This window comes from Piliocolobus tephrosceles, chromosome 1 (genome assembly GCF_002776525.5).
Source record: "Piliocolobus tephrosceles isolate RC106 chromosome 1, ASM277652v3, whole genome shotgun sequence".
NCBI classification, from domain to species: domain Eukaryota; kingdom Metazoa; phylum Chordata; class Mammalia; order Primates; family Cercopithecidae; genus Piliocolobus; species Piliocolobus tephrosceles.
The window spans coordinates 173,883,516-173,901,680 of NC_045434.1; the positions used below are offsets into that span (position 1 = coordinate 173,883,516).

General features: G+C 33.0%; 1 protein-coding gene across 8 annotated transcripts in view; it reads left to right on the plus strand.

Annotated features, from left to right (window-relative positions):
* Positions 1 to 18,165, plus strand: part of SPATA6 (spermatogenesis associated 6) — a 186,516-nt gene that overhangs the window by 72,486 nt on the left and 95,865 nt on the right. For all 8 annotated transcript variants that reach the window (XM_023187716.1, XM_023187715.1, XM_023187718.1 and 5 more), the window contains 3 exons: positions 3,565 to 3,645; positions 8,220 to 8,513; positions 12,737 to 12,824. In XM_023187716.1, coding sequence (XP_023043484.1) covers positions 3,565 to 3,645; positions 8,220 to 8,513; positions 12,737 to 12,824 — 463 coding nt within the window. The remainder of the gene's footprint in view (positions 1 to 3,564; positions 3,646 to 8,219; positions 8,514 to 12,736; positions 12,825 to 18,165) is intronic.

Here is an 18,165-nt window from a genome sequence, read left to right on the forward strand (position 1 = left end):
CTCCTGAAGCCTTTACTATGGCAAGGATTCAGACAACTTTTGGGATTAAATTCTGGCACTTTCATGGATAAACTGAATAACCTTTGGCAAAGCACCATAACATGGAGATATCATGGGGTTTTTGGGTGGATTAGTGTAAACTTGTAAATGGTTATAGCAGTGTCTGGCAAGTAAACACTCAATAAATGTTAGTGATAGGATGATAGCCATGAATATCATGATGGTGATGATGGAGTAGTGATGATGATAATATCTCCTGTTCTAGATTGTGAACTCCATAAAAACAGAATCTTTGACTTTCTCATATTTGAATTTAACGCTTAACACAGTACCTTGCCTGGAGTAGGTACTTAATACATGTCTCTTGATTAAATTGAATGAAAGAATTGCATCTTGTTGTAGACTTCATAGATGAACTGACATTTCAAATGGTGTGATGATTAATTTTATGTGTCAGTTTGGCTAGGTTATGGTGCCCAGTTATTTGATCAAACACAAGTCTAGATGTTATTCTAAGGAGTATTTGGTAGTTGTGATTAATATTTATAATCACTTGACTTTAAATAAAGGAGATAACTTTCAAGATTACTTTGGCAATTTGAGTGGGCCTCATCTAATAAATTGAAGACCTGAGGAGGAAAAGCTGAGGTTTACTGATGAACAAGGGATTCTTTTGTTTTGTTTTGTTTTGTTTTTGAGTCAGGGTCTTTCTTTGTCACCCAGGCTGGAGTGCAGTTGCAAGATCATGGCTTACTGCAGCCTTGACCTCCTGGGCTCAAACAGTTTCTCACAATCAGAAGACATATGACCTAGAGAGAAAAGTTATCTGCCTCACACATGCCCAAGGTACACATGTGCAGCAGGGACAGGACAATCACTATAGACACAATATAAATATATTCGTATTTATATTTAAATACGAATAGGAAAAATGCTTCAATCAGTAGTTTGTTGCCCTGGCAGAAAGCAATGCACTCCTTCTGGGAATTCTTGTTTGGTAAGTGAGAACTAGTTTATCTAAGTTCTCAAATAACTGGGCACCATAATCTAGCCAAATTGACACATAAAATTAATCATCACACCATTTGAAATGTCAGTTCATCTATGAAGTCTACAACAAGATGCAATTCATTCATTAATTTAATCAAGAGACATGTATTAAGTACCTACTCCAGGCAAGGTACTGTGTTAAGAGTTAAATTCAAACTCTTGTGGCATTGTTTTCTGCCAGGGCAACAAACTACTGATTGAAGCATTTTTCCTATTCATATTTAAATATAAATACGAATATATTTATGTTGTGTCTATAGTGATTGTCCTGTCCCTGCTGCACATGTGCACCTTGGGCGTGTGTGAGGCAGATAACTTTTCTCTTTAGGTCATATGTCTTCTGATTGTGAGAAACTGTATTTTAGGAGCTGTACATAAAGAACTACACCTCAGCAGCCTTATCTATACCAGGATTTTATTTAGATGCCAACATCCTGGATTTCAGGCTGAATTTGTACAAGGATGAGATTTTAATTCCTTTCTTTTCTTTTTTTTTTTTTTGGTAGAGCATGAATGTATTTTGCATGTGAGAGGAATGTAAATTATTTGTGGTCAGAAAGCAGACTGGTGGTTTTAAACCTGTGCACAAAATTTTTGCTACTCCTTCATTGAAAAGGTAGCATAACTACTCTGTCCTTGAGTTTGGATTATACTTAGTGAGTCTAATGAATAGAATGTGGTAGGGGTGACAGTGTTAGATTCTGAGACTACATCATTGTGGCTTCCTTCTTGCTTTGCTCCTGGATCATCCACTTTGATTAACTAGAGCCACATCATGAGGACACTCAGTAGCCCTTTGGAGAGGTTTATGAGTTGCTGAATGTTCTTGCCAAAAGCTAGAAAGGAACTGAGGCTTCCAGCCAACATCCCTGTGAATGAACCTTCTTGAGAAGCAGATTCTCAAGCTCCAGTCTTCAGTTGACTGCAGCCTAAATTACATCTTGACCACAATTTCATGAGAAATTTCAACACAGAAACACATAGCTCAACCTTTCTCAGATTTCTGACCCATAGAAATTATGTGAGATAATAAATGTATACTGATGCTTTAAACCACTAAGTTTCAAGGTAATTTGTTTTGTAGTACTAGGTAATTAACAAGTAGATATATATAGTGGATATCACTATGAAGATATGTTTGCAGAAGAACACACATTGAAAAATGTAGCCTAACTACTCTTCTTGAGTGTAGACTGTAGTGATTCTAATGCATATAGAATGTGGTAAGAATGACAGTGTTAGATTTTCAAGACTACATCAGTTCAGTCAATTGTTAGGCAACTCCAATTTACCTTTTCTTTTAATATGTATGATGTTTTTAAACTTAGCTGGTCACAGACTTGATTTGTCGAGGCCAAATGTAGGTATTGAATCACAATTGCTTTTGCAGTGACCTAATACTTTGGTCAGTGTCTGATTTTTACTGTATTAGAATGAAACTGCCCTGTCCATAGACTGTATTCTTTAATGTTTTGGTGAATGCGTAATTGTGTGCTTCCAAATATTTTCACAGATACTTTGTGACTGTCCTTTTGAATTTTACCAGTTATCTCTATTTATTTCAAACAGTGTTCAAGGTGGTGATTGAAATGTTAGAAATATAAGCCACGTTCATTTCTAGATATGAATGTAAGATACATTTAAAAAAAAAATGTTGGCAGAATTAGTAGAGACTTATCTTTTCTATTTTCAAGAAGTATATGCCCAGAAGCTGGGTTTTTTGTTTTTGTGTTTTTAAAATTTTAATGGACAGGCCATACCCAGTGGCTCATGCCTGTAATTCCAGTACTTTGGGAGGCTGAGGCTGGAGGACTGCTTGAGGCCAGGAGTTTGACACCAGCCTGCGTGACATAGTGAGATCCTGTATCTACAAAATAATGAAAAAATTAGCTGAATGCGGTGGTGTGTCCTGTAGTCCTAGCTGCTTGGAAGGCTGAGGGGAAAGGATCACTTAAGTCCAAGAGTTAGAGTCTGCAGTGAGCTATGATGGCACCACTATACTCCAGAGACCTTGTCTCTAAGAAAAAAAATTAATTGAGAAATACAAATTGTATATATTTATGATATACAACATGATGTTTGATGTATGTATACATTGTGCAATGGCTAAATCAAGCTAACATTTGTTTCTTGACTATATAGTTGAATATATCTTAAGTTGTAAAAGTAAAAAGCTGAAATTTATTAAGTATGTTTATATTAAGTATGACTATAAGATGTCATAGTTTAAAAATTTTAAACAATTTGACAGGGAAATACTTAAAAATGAAAAAATAGACTAATTATTTTATAAAAGTAATATAATCACTCATAATGGAATCATCAGCAGAGACACTGTTAGTTGCTAACATTTAGCCATTACTATGTTGTCTTTATCTTTAATAAAAAGTTCAAACTAACAGTGAAACAGCTGAACTTTGACAGGTGTTTGTTACTTCAGGTCATATTCTTGTCATTAATAATTGTTTCTATTTAAATGGAAATGTCTAATAATACCCTCTTTTTTCTTCTCAGGGAAGTTCTCCAAAGCTGGAATTTTCTACAACTTCAGTGATTACTGAATGTCTGATAAGTTCAAGGAAATGCCGCACTCAGGTTAAAATTATTTATATAAAGTATTTAATGGTTTAATTTATTTGGTCATATTTGTGGCCTTTTGGCAAGTGTTATTTATTTCGGCCGCAGCTCTTTTCACTTTTTGGGGCGTCAATTTTTAGTTGAAGTAAAACAATATAGGTATTTAACAGTTTGGTTACATCTTAGTAAATGTGAAAATGAAAAGCTTGGTATGTATGATAGAGGATGTTATCATGTGATTATTATTACTACTGTTTTTTTACTTCTTGGACTTTTTGATTTTAGTGCACAGAAATCAAGCTGCCATAAAGATGTTAGGATCAAGTAGTCTTACAGAGATCTAGGCTTCTTGAAATGTTATGGAAGTTACAGGTTACTGCCAAAAGTTCAAAGGATACCTTTTTTAGCAGATGTTACCAGAGTTATCAGACTGGGATACTGGTGTTTAGTAAGTATGGTTTCTTGACTGTCTCTGATTTCTTGAGGGACTGTTGCTCAGTTTGGTGGCCATACTGGTACTGCCAGATCAAGAGAATCTTGAACATTCCGGCCTAAGGATCATCTATGTCTTTGAAAACAGCCTTTAGTAAGCTGAGATATCTGGATCTAATATTCCATTTGTCTGACTTCTTATTTTTCCTTTTTTTATATTTTTGAGACAGGGTCTCACTCTCTTGCCCAGGGTGGAGTGCAGTGGCATGCAGCTTTGATTTACCAGGCTTAAGCGATCCTTCTGCATCAGTCCCGTTAGTAGCTGGGACTTTAGGTGCATGCCACCATATGCGGCTAACTTTTGTATTTTTTTGAGATAGAATTTGCCATGCTGCCCAGGCTGGTCTTGAACTCCGGGGCTCAAGCAATCTGTCCACCTTGGCCTCCCAGAATGCTGGGATTACAGGTGTGCACTAACCAGGGTGGCTTACTTCCTTGTCCACAGGTTATCTAATAATGTCCAAATATCACTCATGTGCAGTTGCACTGTGATTGGGTAACAGTGACCTATCTATGATGAAGAGCCGATAATATGTATAGCCCAGAGGGCTCAAAAAGGGCAGAACTGGGCTTATCATGGAAGGAGTGGATTGTTCATTTACTGCATTATCAGTATTCAAGTAAATTTGCTGAGGATGATAACTGTGACTTAAGCCAAGAAAGGTAAAATATAGAATTATTGAGGGGAACATTCTTATTTTATTTAGAAAGATATTTAATAATTCAGAGTCAGGCTGTAGTTATTTATCTTTTAGATGCAAGCTGAAACACAGCTTTTAGAAGTCTAAAAACCTATGGTTGCCAAATGCAGAGATATGTTATTGACTTGTTTTAGAGATGTGCACTGTGCACATTGTAAATGGTTAGAAATGCTTTGCCTGGACTCAGATAGTTTTTTTCCATCACACTGGAGTATGTTCTTCCAATAGATGGATAGAGAAGTATTTTTTTCTTTTTAACATTTTGTTTGAAATATAGCATACACATAGAAAAGTACATACATTCTAAGGGTACAGCTTGGTGAAAGCCGTTTCTAAATGTAAAGCCATTACCCATTTGTAGTTTAATTGTACTTATGAACTAACATTTCCATCTGTAAACTTTTGACAAGACTTTTCCGTTTTATTTTATTTTATTTTTTGACTTGGGATCTTTATTGAACACAGATATGAGAGAAAAGGCATTGGTGTCATTATTTAAGGAAATATGTTTTCTTTAAATATTCTTTCCAGAAACAGTTTTGGGTTCGAGTTCCTCATAAGGCTGCTGTAAAAATTAGGGAATATATGCAATATGTCTGGCATGTAACATTATTATTTAGAATATTGCAGCTGTTACTAATGATATATTTTTTAAAGAAATTAAGACAGGGGAGATACAGAGAACAGTAGTTGAAATATGACATAGAAAAAAATTACCTGGTAGGCACAACACAATATTCACTTTTACATTAAAATTCTGAATGTTAACAGCCTTTGATTGTATTTAAGAAGGTGATAAGTCTACTTTTTAAAGTGAATGTTCATTACAATTAAAGTTTTAATAGCGGTAAAGCAGCATTTTTAGTTTCAAAGACAATAATACAAACTATTTTTACTTTTGAGAGGAGTGAAACTGTAAAAACATGTTTAGGTTTATAAAAATACTTGTAATGATCTTTATTCCTTTTGGCACTTTATTTTCAAATTGGATGTTTTGTCACCAATTGAATGGACTGAAAAATTAAGCATATTACTATGAATTTTCTGGAATAAAACTAGTTTTCATTTCTACTCATTGTTTTTACCTACTGCAAAGTGAAATTCATTATTAAGTAGTTAAATATCAGTAGTAACTTTATGAATATAAATTTGTTAATCTGCTGTATCACATAGCTTTGGTTGTATTACAGACCTCACTAACTTAGTGGCTTAAAACAGCAAATGTTTCTCACAGTTCTGTGGATCTACTGGTTGATTTTTTTAGTCTAGAATGGTTGGCTAGGGATGAATGGTTTAGGATGGCTTTACTCACATGTCTGACAGTGGCAGATGTTTTGCCCAGGGAAGGATCTTAAATTTCTGGTGTTGAACTTGATTTCAGCTGGGATGAGATAGTCCCATCATCTATCAGGGTAAGAATTCCAGCTCATTCATGTGGTGGCAGGAAGGTTTTTAGGAATAAGAGAGGATAAGCACTTTTCAAGTCTCTCTCCTTGTGCTACATGTGCTATTTTCCTGTTGTCCAAAGCAAGTCACATGGTCAATCCATTTTATAAATGGTATAACACAGTCACTTTTTAAAAGTTTTACTAGGCATGGACAGGATCCATTAAGGAATAACTAGGTTACACAGCATGCATTTGTAGTAAATACTGCGTAATTTATAACTTTCTCTAGCAGTATGCAGTATTAAAAGCTTTAATAAAGAAGATGAGGTTAATTAAGGTTTGATATAATCAGAGGTAAATATATAAGAAGGAACTTTACAGCATTGCTGAAATGGCTGATGATGAGTTTAGTTGGATATGGAGGTAAGAGATACTAAAAATGTATAAAGAACTTGGGGGAAGAGTTCTAGGGACTGAGGAGGTGAGAAGGGTAAGTAACAGATTCAGTGAGTAAGAAGTAAGTTGAAGAAAAGAGGTTTTGGTCAGCAAGGAATTTTAAGAATTGGGATGCAAGGGATCTCATATTTAGGAAATTCAAGATGGAGTAGAATTAGATAATTAAAGCTGAAAAACAGAAACTCATGATTCCAAGGTCTTAGAAAGATTCATTGCTTGAATGTTTTAGTAAACTCAAAGATCATTTTTAGTGCTAACATTCCTTGCTTCTGTAAGTCTGTGATGTCATAGGGATGGGTGAAATGGATATGGTAGAAAAATTCTGAATCACTTTTTGAAATCATTGAACAAGGTGGAGAAGGTCCAGAAGCATACCATGAAATATAGAAGAAGGAAAGATGAAGTGATCTGATGCAACTGGTCTGCATGAAATGCATAGACTGTTGCCCCAGCTGAAACTTACTTTTCCAATTAGGAAAATTAATTTTCTTTCCTGTGTATCCACTTAAAAAATTTGACTCTTCCTCATCCTATTCACATTTGTATTTTATTCACTTAGTTACCCTTAGCAAGTAGAGAGGTGTTGAGGAAGTAGAGCAGGAGGTAGGATTGGTGGCTTTTAAAAGTGATTAAAGTTAGGAAGACATTTAAAAATTCTCAGCAGTCCATTTTCTTGAATTAAAAAGCTTCTTATAACTCTGGATAGAGTATCAAATATTATATTACTTGCTTAGAATCCAACTATTAAGGCATTTATAAGGCAGAGATTATTTGAATAAGATGTTATTCTAACAGTAAAAAAGTTAGAATTATCAAATTTTAGCCTCAAAATTTTTAGACTGCTAACCAGTTTTACTAGAAGATAAAATATATTACTAAGTTTATAATGTTTTTTATGTTTCTAATTTTATAAAAATATGGGACCAGAATTAAGATGGTATGTTTATCTGTCATTGTGAGGTTACAGCTTGGAAGGGAGCTTAAAAGTATGTATTGCAATCCAAATAACACATTTCATTAAAATATGTATAGAGTTCTTTATATTTTTGTGTTGTACATATATATATATAATTATAGCAGAAGAGATGAAACTTATTTTTATAGTTTTATCTTTAAAGATTTTGTAATCAACTAATTTGGCATGTATTTTTAACATTACTAGACATAGTTCTCTTATATAGCCAATTACATGAATATTTAAATATATTTGATAACCAATGTTTGTACTTTTTTAGTATGCTGAAAAATAATTTTTTTGACTTTGTTTCTTAAAGTTTTCAAGTGATTAAGTATTGGGCTTTAATTTTTATAAAGTCCTTGTTAGTTGGACTTAAGGAAGTTTGAGACAATGTACTTTAATAACTACTGCAGAAAGAGTTATCTAGGAGAATGTGGATTTGACTTATCCCAGGATCAGCACAGATAGGAAGGACTGATCTAGTTGGCTTTGATAGATTTCATGTGTCTTATTTAAATTACTTTTTAAGTTTTTTCCCACCAATAGGAATTTTAAAAATCCCCTTTGACCAAGTTAATTTTTATTTTTTATGTTTAGGATAAATTTATTTACCATTTGGCTCCAGTTGAAAAATCACATGGCAGACTGCAAAACAGAACATCAAGATCACAAAAGAAAAAATCCAAGTCACCTGAGAGAAGTAAATACTGTATAAATGCAAAAAACTACGAACAGCCTACAATTTCTTCAAAATCACACTCTCCATCTCCCTACACAAAAAGACGCATGTGTGAGCTATCTGAAGACACCAGGCGGCGGCTGGCCCATTTAAATCTGGGACCCTATGAGTTCAAAAAAGAAACAGATAAACCTCCATTTGTGATTAGACATGTATGTGTTCTCTTAAGTATTTCTATTTGAAACTGATCAGTTTTTCCCCCCCAAAGAAGTTATTCTGAAATATCTTTCAACTTCTAGCTTATATTAATACTTTTCTTTCCTGACTGCTACCCTGGCAGTCTAAGATGGGAAATTAATTTAGAATGAAAGAACTTGCATTTTTTCAGTCTTCAGACCTGACAGAGATCAAGCTGTGTTATGAATGCCATGTTAAATCTCTCAGTACCGGTTTCCTTTCTTCTACAGTACATATCATCGTAACTCTACCAACTGAACTTGGTTGTAATTGACATTAGTACTAAAATGGCAGAGTAGGGCTTTAAAAGAGAACCAAATATTCTCTATGAAAAGGAAGACCCTCCTTTTTCAAGTTTTAAAATTAAAATGGAAAGTAAGTTTCCTTTCAAATTACATCCCTTGGGTAAGCTTTGTATAATGGATCTTCAAAGCAAATTATTGTTTGATGGTTATGAGAAGGCCTTTGAAAATGCAAAAAGTTCATTTAAGGGTAACCTAGTTCTCATCTTTCTGTACTGAATTGTGCTTTTGATATAGTTGAAATTTAGAGTCTTGTGTTCATGTGATTATCAAATAGATTTTGGCTAAATTTAAGGGTTTGTAATCAGAATGTTTAGTAAAGGACTCCCTCAGAATCTTCATAGTTTTCTGAACTTTTATAAAGTATTTTTACCTTAAAAGCAATTCTTCACTGAACGCTTTCAAACTAATAAAAATATGAATTAATATTTTATATATATATATATATATATATATATAAAATACTAAACCTCAAGATTTAAGTGCTGATAGAAGCAAAATAACTTTTGGGGATATCTATAAAAATATTTCTGACTAATTTCTTTAATTCATTTTTTCTAAATTTTAAAATGAATTCATCCAACATGAAAATATGCCCCATTCGGTGGTCTAATAACTTTTTGAACATACACAATCTGAAAGTTCAGATTTTCTTTATGATACCTGTTTTTATGATAAAAAACAATTTAAATGTTATCTTAAGCAATGTTTCATTCCACCTATATTTTGACTGAGTCCTTTTTTTAACTCTTAAGTAATAGATAGTTTCATTATAAATGAAAATTTATAATATAATGGATGCTTTTAAGTGGCAATATTTTATTGAGGTTATTGTGACTACTTTTCTCATTTCTACAGAATTTGATTTTAACTTTTGGTCACTTTTTTGTTGTTTGACCAATATTCAGTTTTAGAATGCCTTTAATTTTAAATCTTCCCATAATTACAAATTAAATCGAAAAGAAAGGATATACTATATTTTCATCTGAAGGAATAGTAACATTTTAATTAAAATGCTTATGTACAAAAATAAACTGAAATACTTTAGGGGTGAGCTACATTAAAATTGTTTGGAAAAATAACTGCTTTTGTTTAAATGTTTATTTTATTATTACTTTTTATGTCAATGTTTAGAGTGGAATAATTCTAATATTGCTTGATACAAAGTATGAAATTTGTATTTAAATGGTTTCCCTCCCTAGCTTTTCAATAAGCAGAAATGCCTACTCCTAAGTCTATACTTAGAACTTTGCTTACATTATTAAATAGGAAAGTGAATTTTCCAATTGTATTTGTAAACATAGAGTTTTTTTTTTTCTCCATATCTATTCATGGTTTTAGAAGCACTTAGCAAATTGGTAACCAAACACAATTTTAACTTAATACATGCATATGCAAAATGTAACGCTTTTAGGAAAGACATTGTAGTCAATGTACATGGTAATCTACATTGTAAGATTACTTTTTATAAAAGTAATCTTAAAGAATAAGGAAACAGTCTTAAGAAATCAATTCGCATGCTTCTAAGATTCTTTCATCTTAAAGATAAGGAAACAGTTTTAAGAAATCAATTAGCATGCTTCCGAAGAAACTAGTGCAATTATCCTAGAGGAGTAAAACAGCCTTTTTATTTTTCATTTACGCAAAATAAGATCTTTCCTTTTTCTACTGTGGTAAAATACACATAAATTTACCATTTCAGATTTAAACTGTACAATTCAGTTGTTTTAAGGATGTTCACAGCGTTACGCAGCTTTCTGTTTCCAGAACTTCTTCGTCTCCTAAATGGAAACTCTGTACTCATTAAGTATTCACTCCCCATTCCTTCCTTCCCATAGTCTTGGCAACCACCAATCTGCTTTCTGTCTCTATCAATTTGCCTATAAATAGAATTATAAATAGAATTATACAACATTTCATATAAATTGAATTATACAACATTTGGCCTTTTGTGTCTGACTTTTTTCACTTAGCACAGTGTTTTTGAGGTTCATCCATGTTGCATATATCAGTACTTGATTCCTTTTTATGGCTTAATTATATCCTGTTGTAAGGCTATATACCACATTTTACCCATTGTATGGGTTGTCTTTAAAAAAATTTTTTTTTTTTTTTTATTATACTTTAAGTTCTAGGGTACATATGCATAACGTGCAGGTTTGTTACATATGTATATCTGTGCCATGTTGGTGTGCTGCACCCATCAACTCGTCAGCACCCATCAATTCATCATTTATATCAGGTATAACTCCCCAATGCAATCCCTCCCCCCTCCCCCCCCCCCATGATAGGCCCCAGTGTGTGATGTTTTTTTAAATAGTGGTTATATATATTATAAAATTTACCATTTTAACCATCTTTGAGTGTGTAGTTTAGAGACATTAAGTATATTCGTGTTGTTATACAACCATGCCACCATCTATCTCTAGAACTTTTTTCATCTTGCTAAACTGAAACTCTTTGCCCATTAAGCAATAACTTTCCATTCCTGTCTCCCCCAACACGTGACAACTACTACCATTCTACAATTTCTATGAATTTGACTACTCTTGATACCTTATATAAGTGTGATTATACATCCTGTGTCCTATTTTGATTGGCTTATTTAACTTAGTATAATATTCATAAAGGTTCATCTATGTTATAGCATATGTGAGAATCTCCCTTTTACAGTTGAATAATATTTTCTTATGTGTATATACTACATTTGTTTGTTCATTCTCCTCTTGATAGACACTTGGGTTGCTTCCATCTTTTGGATATTATGAGTAATGTTGCTGTGTCACAATGTGTACAGTGTGAATAATGCTTCTGTAAACATAAGTGTACAAATATATTTTTGAGGCCCTGCTTTCAACTCTTTTGGGTATATACCTAGATGAAAAATTGCTGAGTCGTATGGTAATTCTGTTTTAAATTGTTTGAGACCCTGACATAGTGGTTTTTATAGCAGGTGTACCATTTTGCACTGCACACCAACAAATTGCAAGTGTTCAGATTTATTCACATCTTCTCCAACACTTTATTTTCATAGTAGCCATCCTAATGGGTATGTCACTATGATTTTGTGGTATCTCAAAATTACAGTGAAGTAGTATCTCACTATGATTTTGATTTCTGTCTCCTTAATGATTAGCGATGTTGAATTTTTTATTTTCATGTTCTTATTGGCCATTTGTATAAATTCTTTGGATAAATGTCTCTTCAAGTTCATTTTTAAATCTATTTGTTTTTGTTATTGAGTTGTAGGGGTTCTTTATTCCGGATAATAACCCCTTATCAGATAAATGATTTGTAAATATTGTCGCTGATTCAATGGGTTGCCTTTTCATTCTGTTGATATTATTTTTTGATGCACAAAAATTTTAAATTTTGATGAATAGGAATTTTTTTTACACATTTGTATCATTATTTTTACTTTTTGTTAGGAAATGTGGTTAACTATTATTATATTAAGCTATAGATCACTGAGCATGCTGGGCTCTGAAAGCAGCCAAGTAAAGACACTGTTTGAATTCAAAATGTGCATGCTAAGGAGATAAGCAAATGACTAGACTTTTAAAAATATGGCAAAGTATATTGCTCTTTTTTTAACCTTGTTTAAAAAAAGCAAACTAGGCACTGGAGTAATAAACATTTCAATTCCAAGTCTGTTTATTTTAAAGTAAGCACATATATATAATTAAAAATTTTTGAAGTTAAATTTCAATTTTATTTTGCAACGAACAACAAAATACTTGAATAAACTTTTTGGAACATGCCTGACTCTCATGGGCACCATCATATTTCCCTGATTATATATGCTCTCTGTACCCTAGTAGTTTTTCTGGTGCCATGGCATTAAAAGTGTAGGAATGTTTAAACTCTCTTTGATATAAAAATCCTGCTTCCTCTAGGTTGATCCCCCGAGTCCCAGGGCTGATAGTTTATTTGGATCTTCTGGCAGAGACTGTGAAAGAGATGGATGGCCAAGGGTGCACAATGGTAAGCTAGAAGTTTTCTTTATTCATTGCCGTAGTTGTGTGAGCTACAATCAAGCCTTTAATTTGGCATCAATTAACAAAAACAGAATCTTTGTTACATTATTGGATAATATTGTATAATGTAGCTTTTTACAACTTGTGGTGCACCCATATAGTTACTCTCTAAAATATTAGGATTTCTGTGCTACTATAAATCATTTCCTACCTTGAGATTTAGAATATATATATTAACATGTTAAAAAATGTGATATATTCTAGTAAAAAATGACTTGATTACTTTTACTCAACATTTTATAAACTTGACTGTGGAACCCTTTTCTCACCAAGTAATTTTAGCTATGTTGATAAGAATGGTTTTTCATCTGTAGCCCTAGCAGTCCTATGGTTAGATAAGTTGCTTCTTAAGTTCAATATGAATATAATTTTTGTGAAGAAGGTTAAATAGTATTATATAATTAAGGATATTGAGTGTTAATATCTGTAGACATTGGCTAGTGAGTTCAGTAAGTATTCCCTAGCAGCCTTTAAAGTTAATTTAGTACATACTAAGAAAGTCATAGAGGAAGAAAAAGGAGATTGAGTGAAAAAAAATAGAATCATTAATAGAATCATTACACTGAGTGAGCTTCATCTCTATTTCTAACATGTTGTGTGTAATCTCTTATTTTTTTAGTGATGAAAGTAAACATTCTTTTCTGAAAACATGCAGAGTTCGTGCTTGTTTTTGTTTTTTAGCACTAGCAGGGAGATAGATGTGATAATCAACAAGTCTTTTATATCCACAATAGCAGATCATGTGAAATTAGAAACAGATGTTACACACTGTTCTCTCTCTTGGGAGAAGCTTATGGACATGGAAAATGAGCTTTAGGAAGAAGCCAATGTAAAGTAACTTTAATGTAGATGTTTCTTTGGAAGATTTTTTGGGAACACTTAAGCATCTGATTTTTCTTGACAATTACATATTTGCCAGCAGAGCTGTTGTAGTTTCTAATAACTTTTAATCTAAGCAGTCAGCTGCCTGTGTAGAGGTACAATCAGAGAGGTCAATAATGAGTTGTTGTTTTCTTTTAACTTTTTATTTTGATTTTGACATAATTTCAGACTTACAGAAAAGTAATAGTAGTACAAAGAATTGCCATATAGCTTTCACTCAGAATCCATAAACAATAATATTTGCTTTTTCTTTCTCTTTTTCTCTTTCCTCTGTCTGTGTATGAGTCTGTGTATAGATTTTTTTTGACAGGAATATTATTATGGACTGAATTTGTATGCCCTAAAAGTTCATATGTTGAAGCCCTAGTCCCTAATATGGTGGTTTGGAGATGGAGGCTTTGGGAGTGATTAGGTTTAGATGAGGTCCTGAGAACGGGGCCTTCATAATGACATTATTGTCCTTACAAGCAAATACACCAGAGAACTTGTTCTCTCCTTCTCTCACTGCCATTTGAGGACCCAACTGGAAGGCAGCCATCTACGAGAGAGGAAGAGAGAACTTACCAGAACCTGACCATGCTGACACTCTGATTTCTAATTTTCAGTCTTCAGAACTGTGAGAAATGGAATTCTGTTGTTTAAGCTACCCAGTCCATGATATTTTGTTATGGCAGCCTGAACAGATTAATTCAGACAATATTTTATGTGATTAACACCAGTTAATTAACAATGTAGCAGATTAACAATGATATAATATAAACTGATCTATAAAGCTAAATCAGATTTTGCCAGTTGTCCTAATAATATCTTCATAGCAAAAGAAATACCATCATATATAGCATTCAGCTGCTGTGCCTCTTTTGTTTTCCTTAATATGGATTAGTTCCTTAGTCTTTCATTGTGCTTAATGACATTGATAATTTTGAAGAGCATAAGCCAGCTATTTTGTAGAATGTTCCTCAATTTGGGTTTGTTTGATTTTTCCTCATGATTAGGTTCAGATTATTTATTTTCCCCCAGAATACAACAGAAGTGATGTGTTACTCTCAGTGCATCACACCAGGATGTATGTGGTGTTTCTCTACTACTGGGGATGTTAATTTTAGTCATTTGATTAAGATGGATGTGCTGGTTTTCTCCATCAAAAAGGTGCTGTTTCTCTCTTTTGTAATTGTATGGAAATACTTTGAAATTATGTAATATCCTATTATACCTCAACTTTGACTCCTTTAGCATATATTGATGACTGTTGCCTGAAACAATTTCTTACTCTGATTTTTGCCAAATAGTGATTTTTTAAAAAAATTATATTCCTCTTTGTACATTTAAGAGCTGAATTTCTAGAGCTTTTTCTTCTTGCGTTTCTGACCTTAATGTTCCCCCCACCCCTTTTTTTTTTAAACTACATTTTTTCTGCTGGCTGACAGCTGAGCAGTTCCTGAACTTTTGGGTTCTCATCAACCATTTAAATACATATGGGGATTTCTTATGGTAGGACCTCTTACACTTAGTGAATTTTCACTTTTGATTTTACTGTAATAGAAATTCTTCTTGAACATTTTCTTGCAAATTATCTTGCCTAATATTTATTTTTTATAGGATGCCATTTTCACCAGCATTACTGCTTTAGTTCTCAGAATAATCATGTGAAGATGGATTTAATTACATTTGAGAAAAACGGCAGCGGTTTAGAGAAGTTATGTGACTTGATAGTTACAAATCTAGAATCCAGGTCTTCTAGCTTCTAGCTCCTTCTTTTCTACCAGTCTCATACTACTTTCTCTACTTTCATTAAGGTATATTTTTTAAAATAAAAATTTCAAGCACATTGTATCTGTTACTGCCATGTTATATAATTCTAATTGTAATTTGTGCAGTCCTTTTGAAGAAACTCAGTATCTCTTGTAATGTGATGCTTTTTGTAAGCTTTATCTAGTTGTTTTTGTATTTGAAAAGGAAATCAAGGATATCCATCCTGGCCTCTTTTTACATTTTGCTTAGGAATTTAGGAAATATGTTAGACTCTGTCTCTCCTCTTAGAGGAACCTTCTTTTCTTCTCGTCTTTTGAAGATTCTATGAGTCTCATTTCTATGTAAAATCATAATATTTTATGAACTTCCATTAATCCCTTATCAGATGATTAACTGTCACAAAGTAAAATAGAAATAACATTTCAAATCCTAATATGTCATATCTTGAGTAGACAACAGTAGCTGGTAATGTTTTAATATTTTCTGAATAAAATGGCGTGTAGTCATCATGTACATCCTCATTAGTAAATATCTCATTAATTTCTGTTTGCTTTTAAACATGTCCCTCTTGTTTGAATTTCTTATGAATGAAGAAACCTGAGGTTTAAAGACGGATAGTAAGTTGCGTGAAGGCATACACACAAGATTTGACCTATTTCTTTTTTATTCTTCCTACTTTTCTAAATGATAATGTCCATCTCAAGTTTCTTTACCTTTAGGAAATTTTTCCTGATTGCCTTACCTTGAGAGATTACTCTCTGGTATAACTGTTTAATATTATAATTGTTATACCATTCTGACTTAGTTTGTTGTTTATACTGCTGTTGTTCAACTTTGGTTATAACTTAACCAAAACATTATAATTACTTCATAGCATGGGCCATGGTTTTCATCTCCTTTATTTCTTACATTTGAAATATAGTTTGTGACTAATTGGTAGTGAGGGTGATTAAATATGAACATTGGGAAACCTCAGATCAAAGTAATAGATTAATTTGTAGAAATAAAATTATAAACCTGTGCAAATCAGGGTAAGTTTATAAATGGTTTGTGGAATGCAGAAGCCATACAAGTGCTTTAACATACAGAAACTTTTAATATAATGCTAGCTTCCAGGAAATACATACTATTTCCAGAAATTATTACCTTAATTTTCAGAGTTAGCATATCCTTGTCCTTATTTTTTGAGACAGGGTGGAGTGTGTGGTGTAACATGGCTCACTGTAGCCTCGACCTCCCTGGTTCAAATGATCTTCCCACCTCAGCTGTCTTAGTAGCGGGAACTACAGGCATGCATGCACCACCATGCCCAGCTAATTTTTTTTTTTTTTTTTTTTTTTGGCTGTAGAGTGTTGCCCAGGCTGGTCTTGAACTCCTAAACTCAGGAGATCCTCCTGCCTTGGTCTCCCAAAGTGCTGAGATTACAGGTATGAGGCACCGTGTCCAGATGTCCTTCTCATTTTTTTTTTTTCAGCTACTTGTGATCATGCTATATATTAGACTTGTACAGAAGAGAAGTTGGACTGTGAATTTATTCTTATTTTTAATTTTTGAAAAGCATTTGAAGTAAATCGAATCTTACTGACATTATGTGGAGAAGTTGACATCATGTAAAAGACATTAATGTTTCAGCTGATTTCTGGTATGGTTCAGGGCACCTAGAAAATATCTTGTACTATAAAAAATTCTGAAGGAGTTGCTGAATACAGACTACTATAGGTCTTTGTTTTCTGGATAAGGTGGTTTGGGAAGGTAAAATATAGAGCCATAGAATGCTTTTGAGTGATATGTGTGAGTGAGAGTAGAATTTTATGGTTCTGATTTTCTGTTTTAAAAATTGATACATAATATTTTACATATTTATTGGGTACATGTGATATTTTGTTACATTGTGTGGAATGTGTCATGATCAAGGAAGAGTGATTAGATTGTCTACCACTTTGTGTATTTGTCATTTCTTTATGTTAGGAACAATTTAAGTCCTCTCTTCCAGCTACTTTGAAATACATAATACATTGTTGTTAACAACAGTTACTATGCTCTCCTTTGACAACAGAGTATACCTATTTTCTAATCTTATGTTTGTACCTGTTAAGCTACTGCTCTTCGTCATCCCCCACTACCAACCTACCCTTCCCAGCCTCTAGTATCGATTATTCTACTTTCTATGAGAGAATATTTTTAGCTTCCTCATATGAGAACATGCAATATTTGGCTTTATATGCCTGATTTATTTCCCTTGAAACAGTGACCCCCCTAGTTCCATTCATGTTGCTGCAAATGACATGATACCATTAATTTTATGCCCTAATTACTTTATTATTCCATTGTGTATATATATACCTTTTCTTTATCCATTTATCTATTGATAAACAGTTAGGTTGATTCCATGTTTTGGCGACTGTGAATAGTGCTGCAATATCTCTTCAATATACTGATTTCCTTTCCTTTGGATGAATACCCAGTAGTGAGATTGCTGACTGTATGGTAGTTCTATTTTTAGTTTTATATTCAAGTTTATGATTGATATGTGTGGTTTTGTTCCTGCCATGTTGTTATTTTCTGGTGGTTTTCTATATTCTTTTGTCCTTTCTTTTTCTCTTATTGTTTGTCATTGTGGTTTGGTGGTTATCTGTGGTTGTACCATGAGTCCT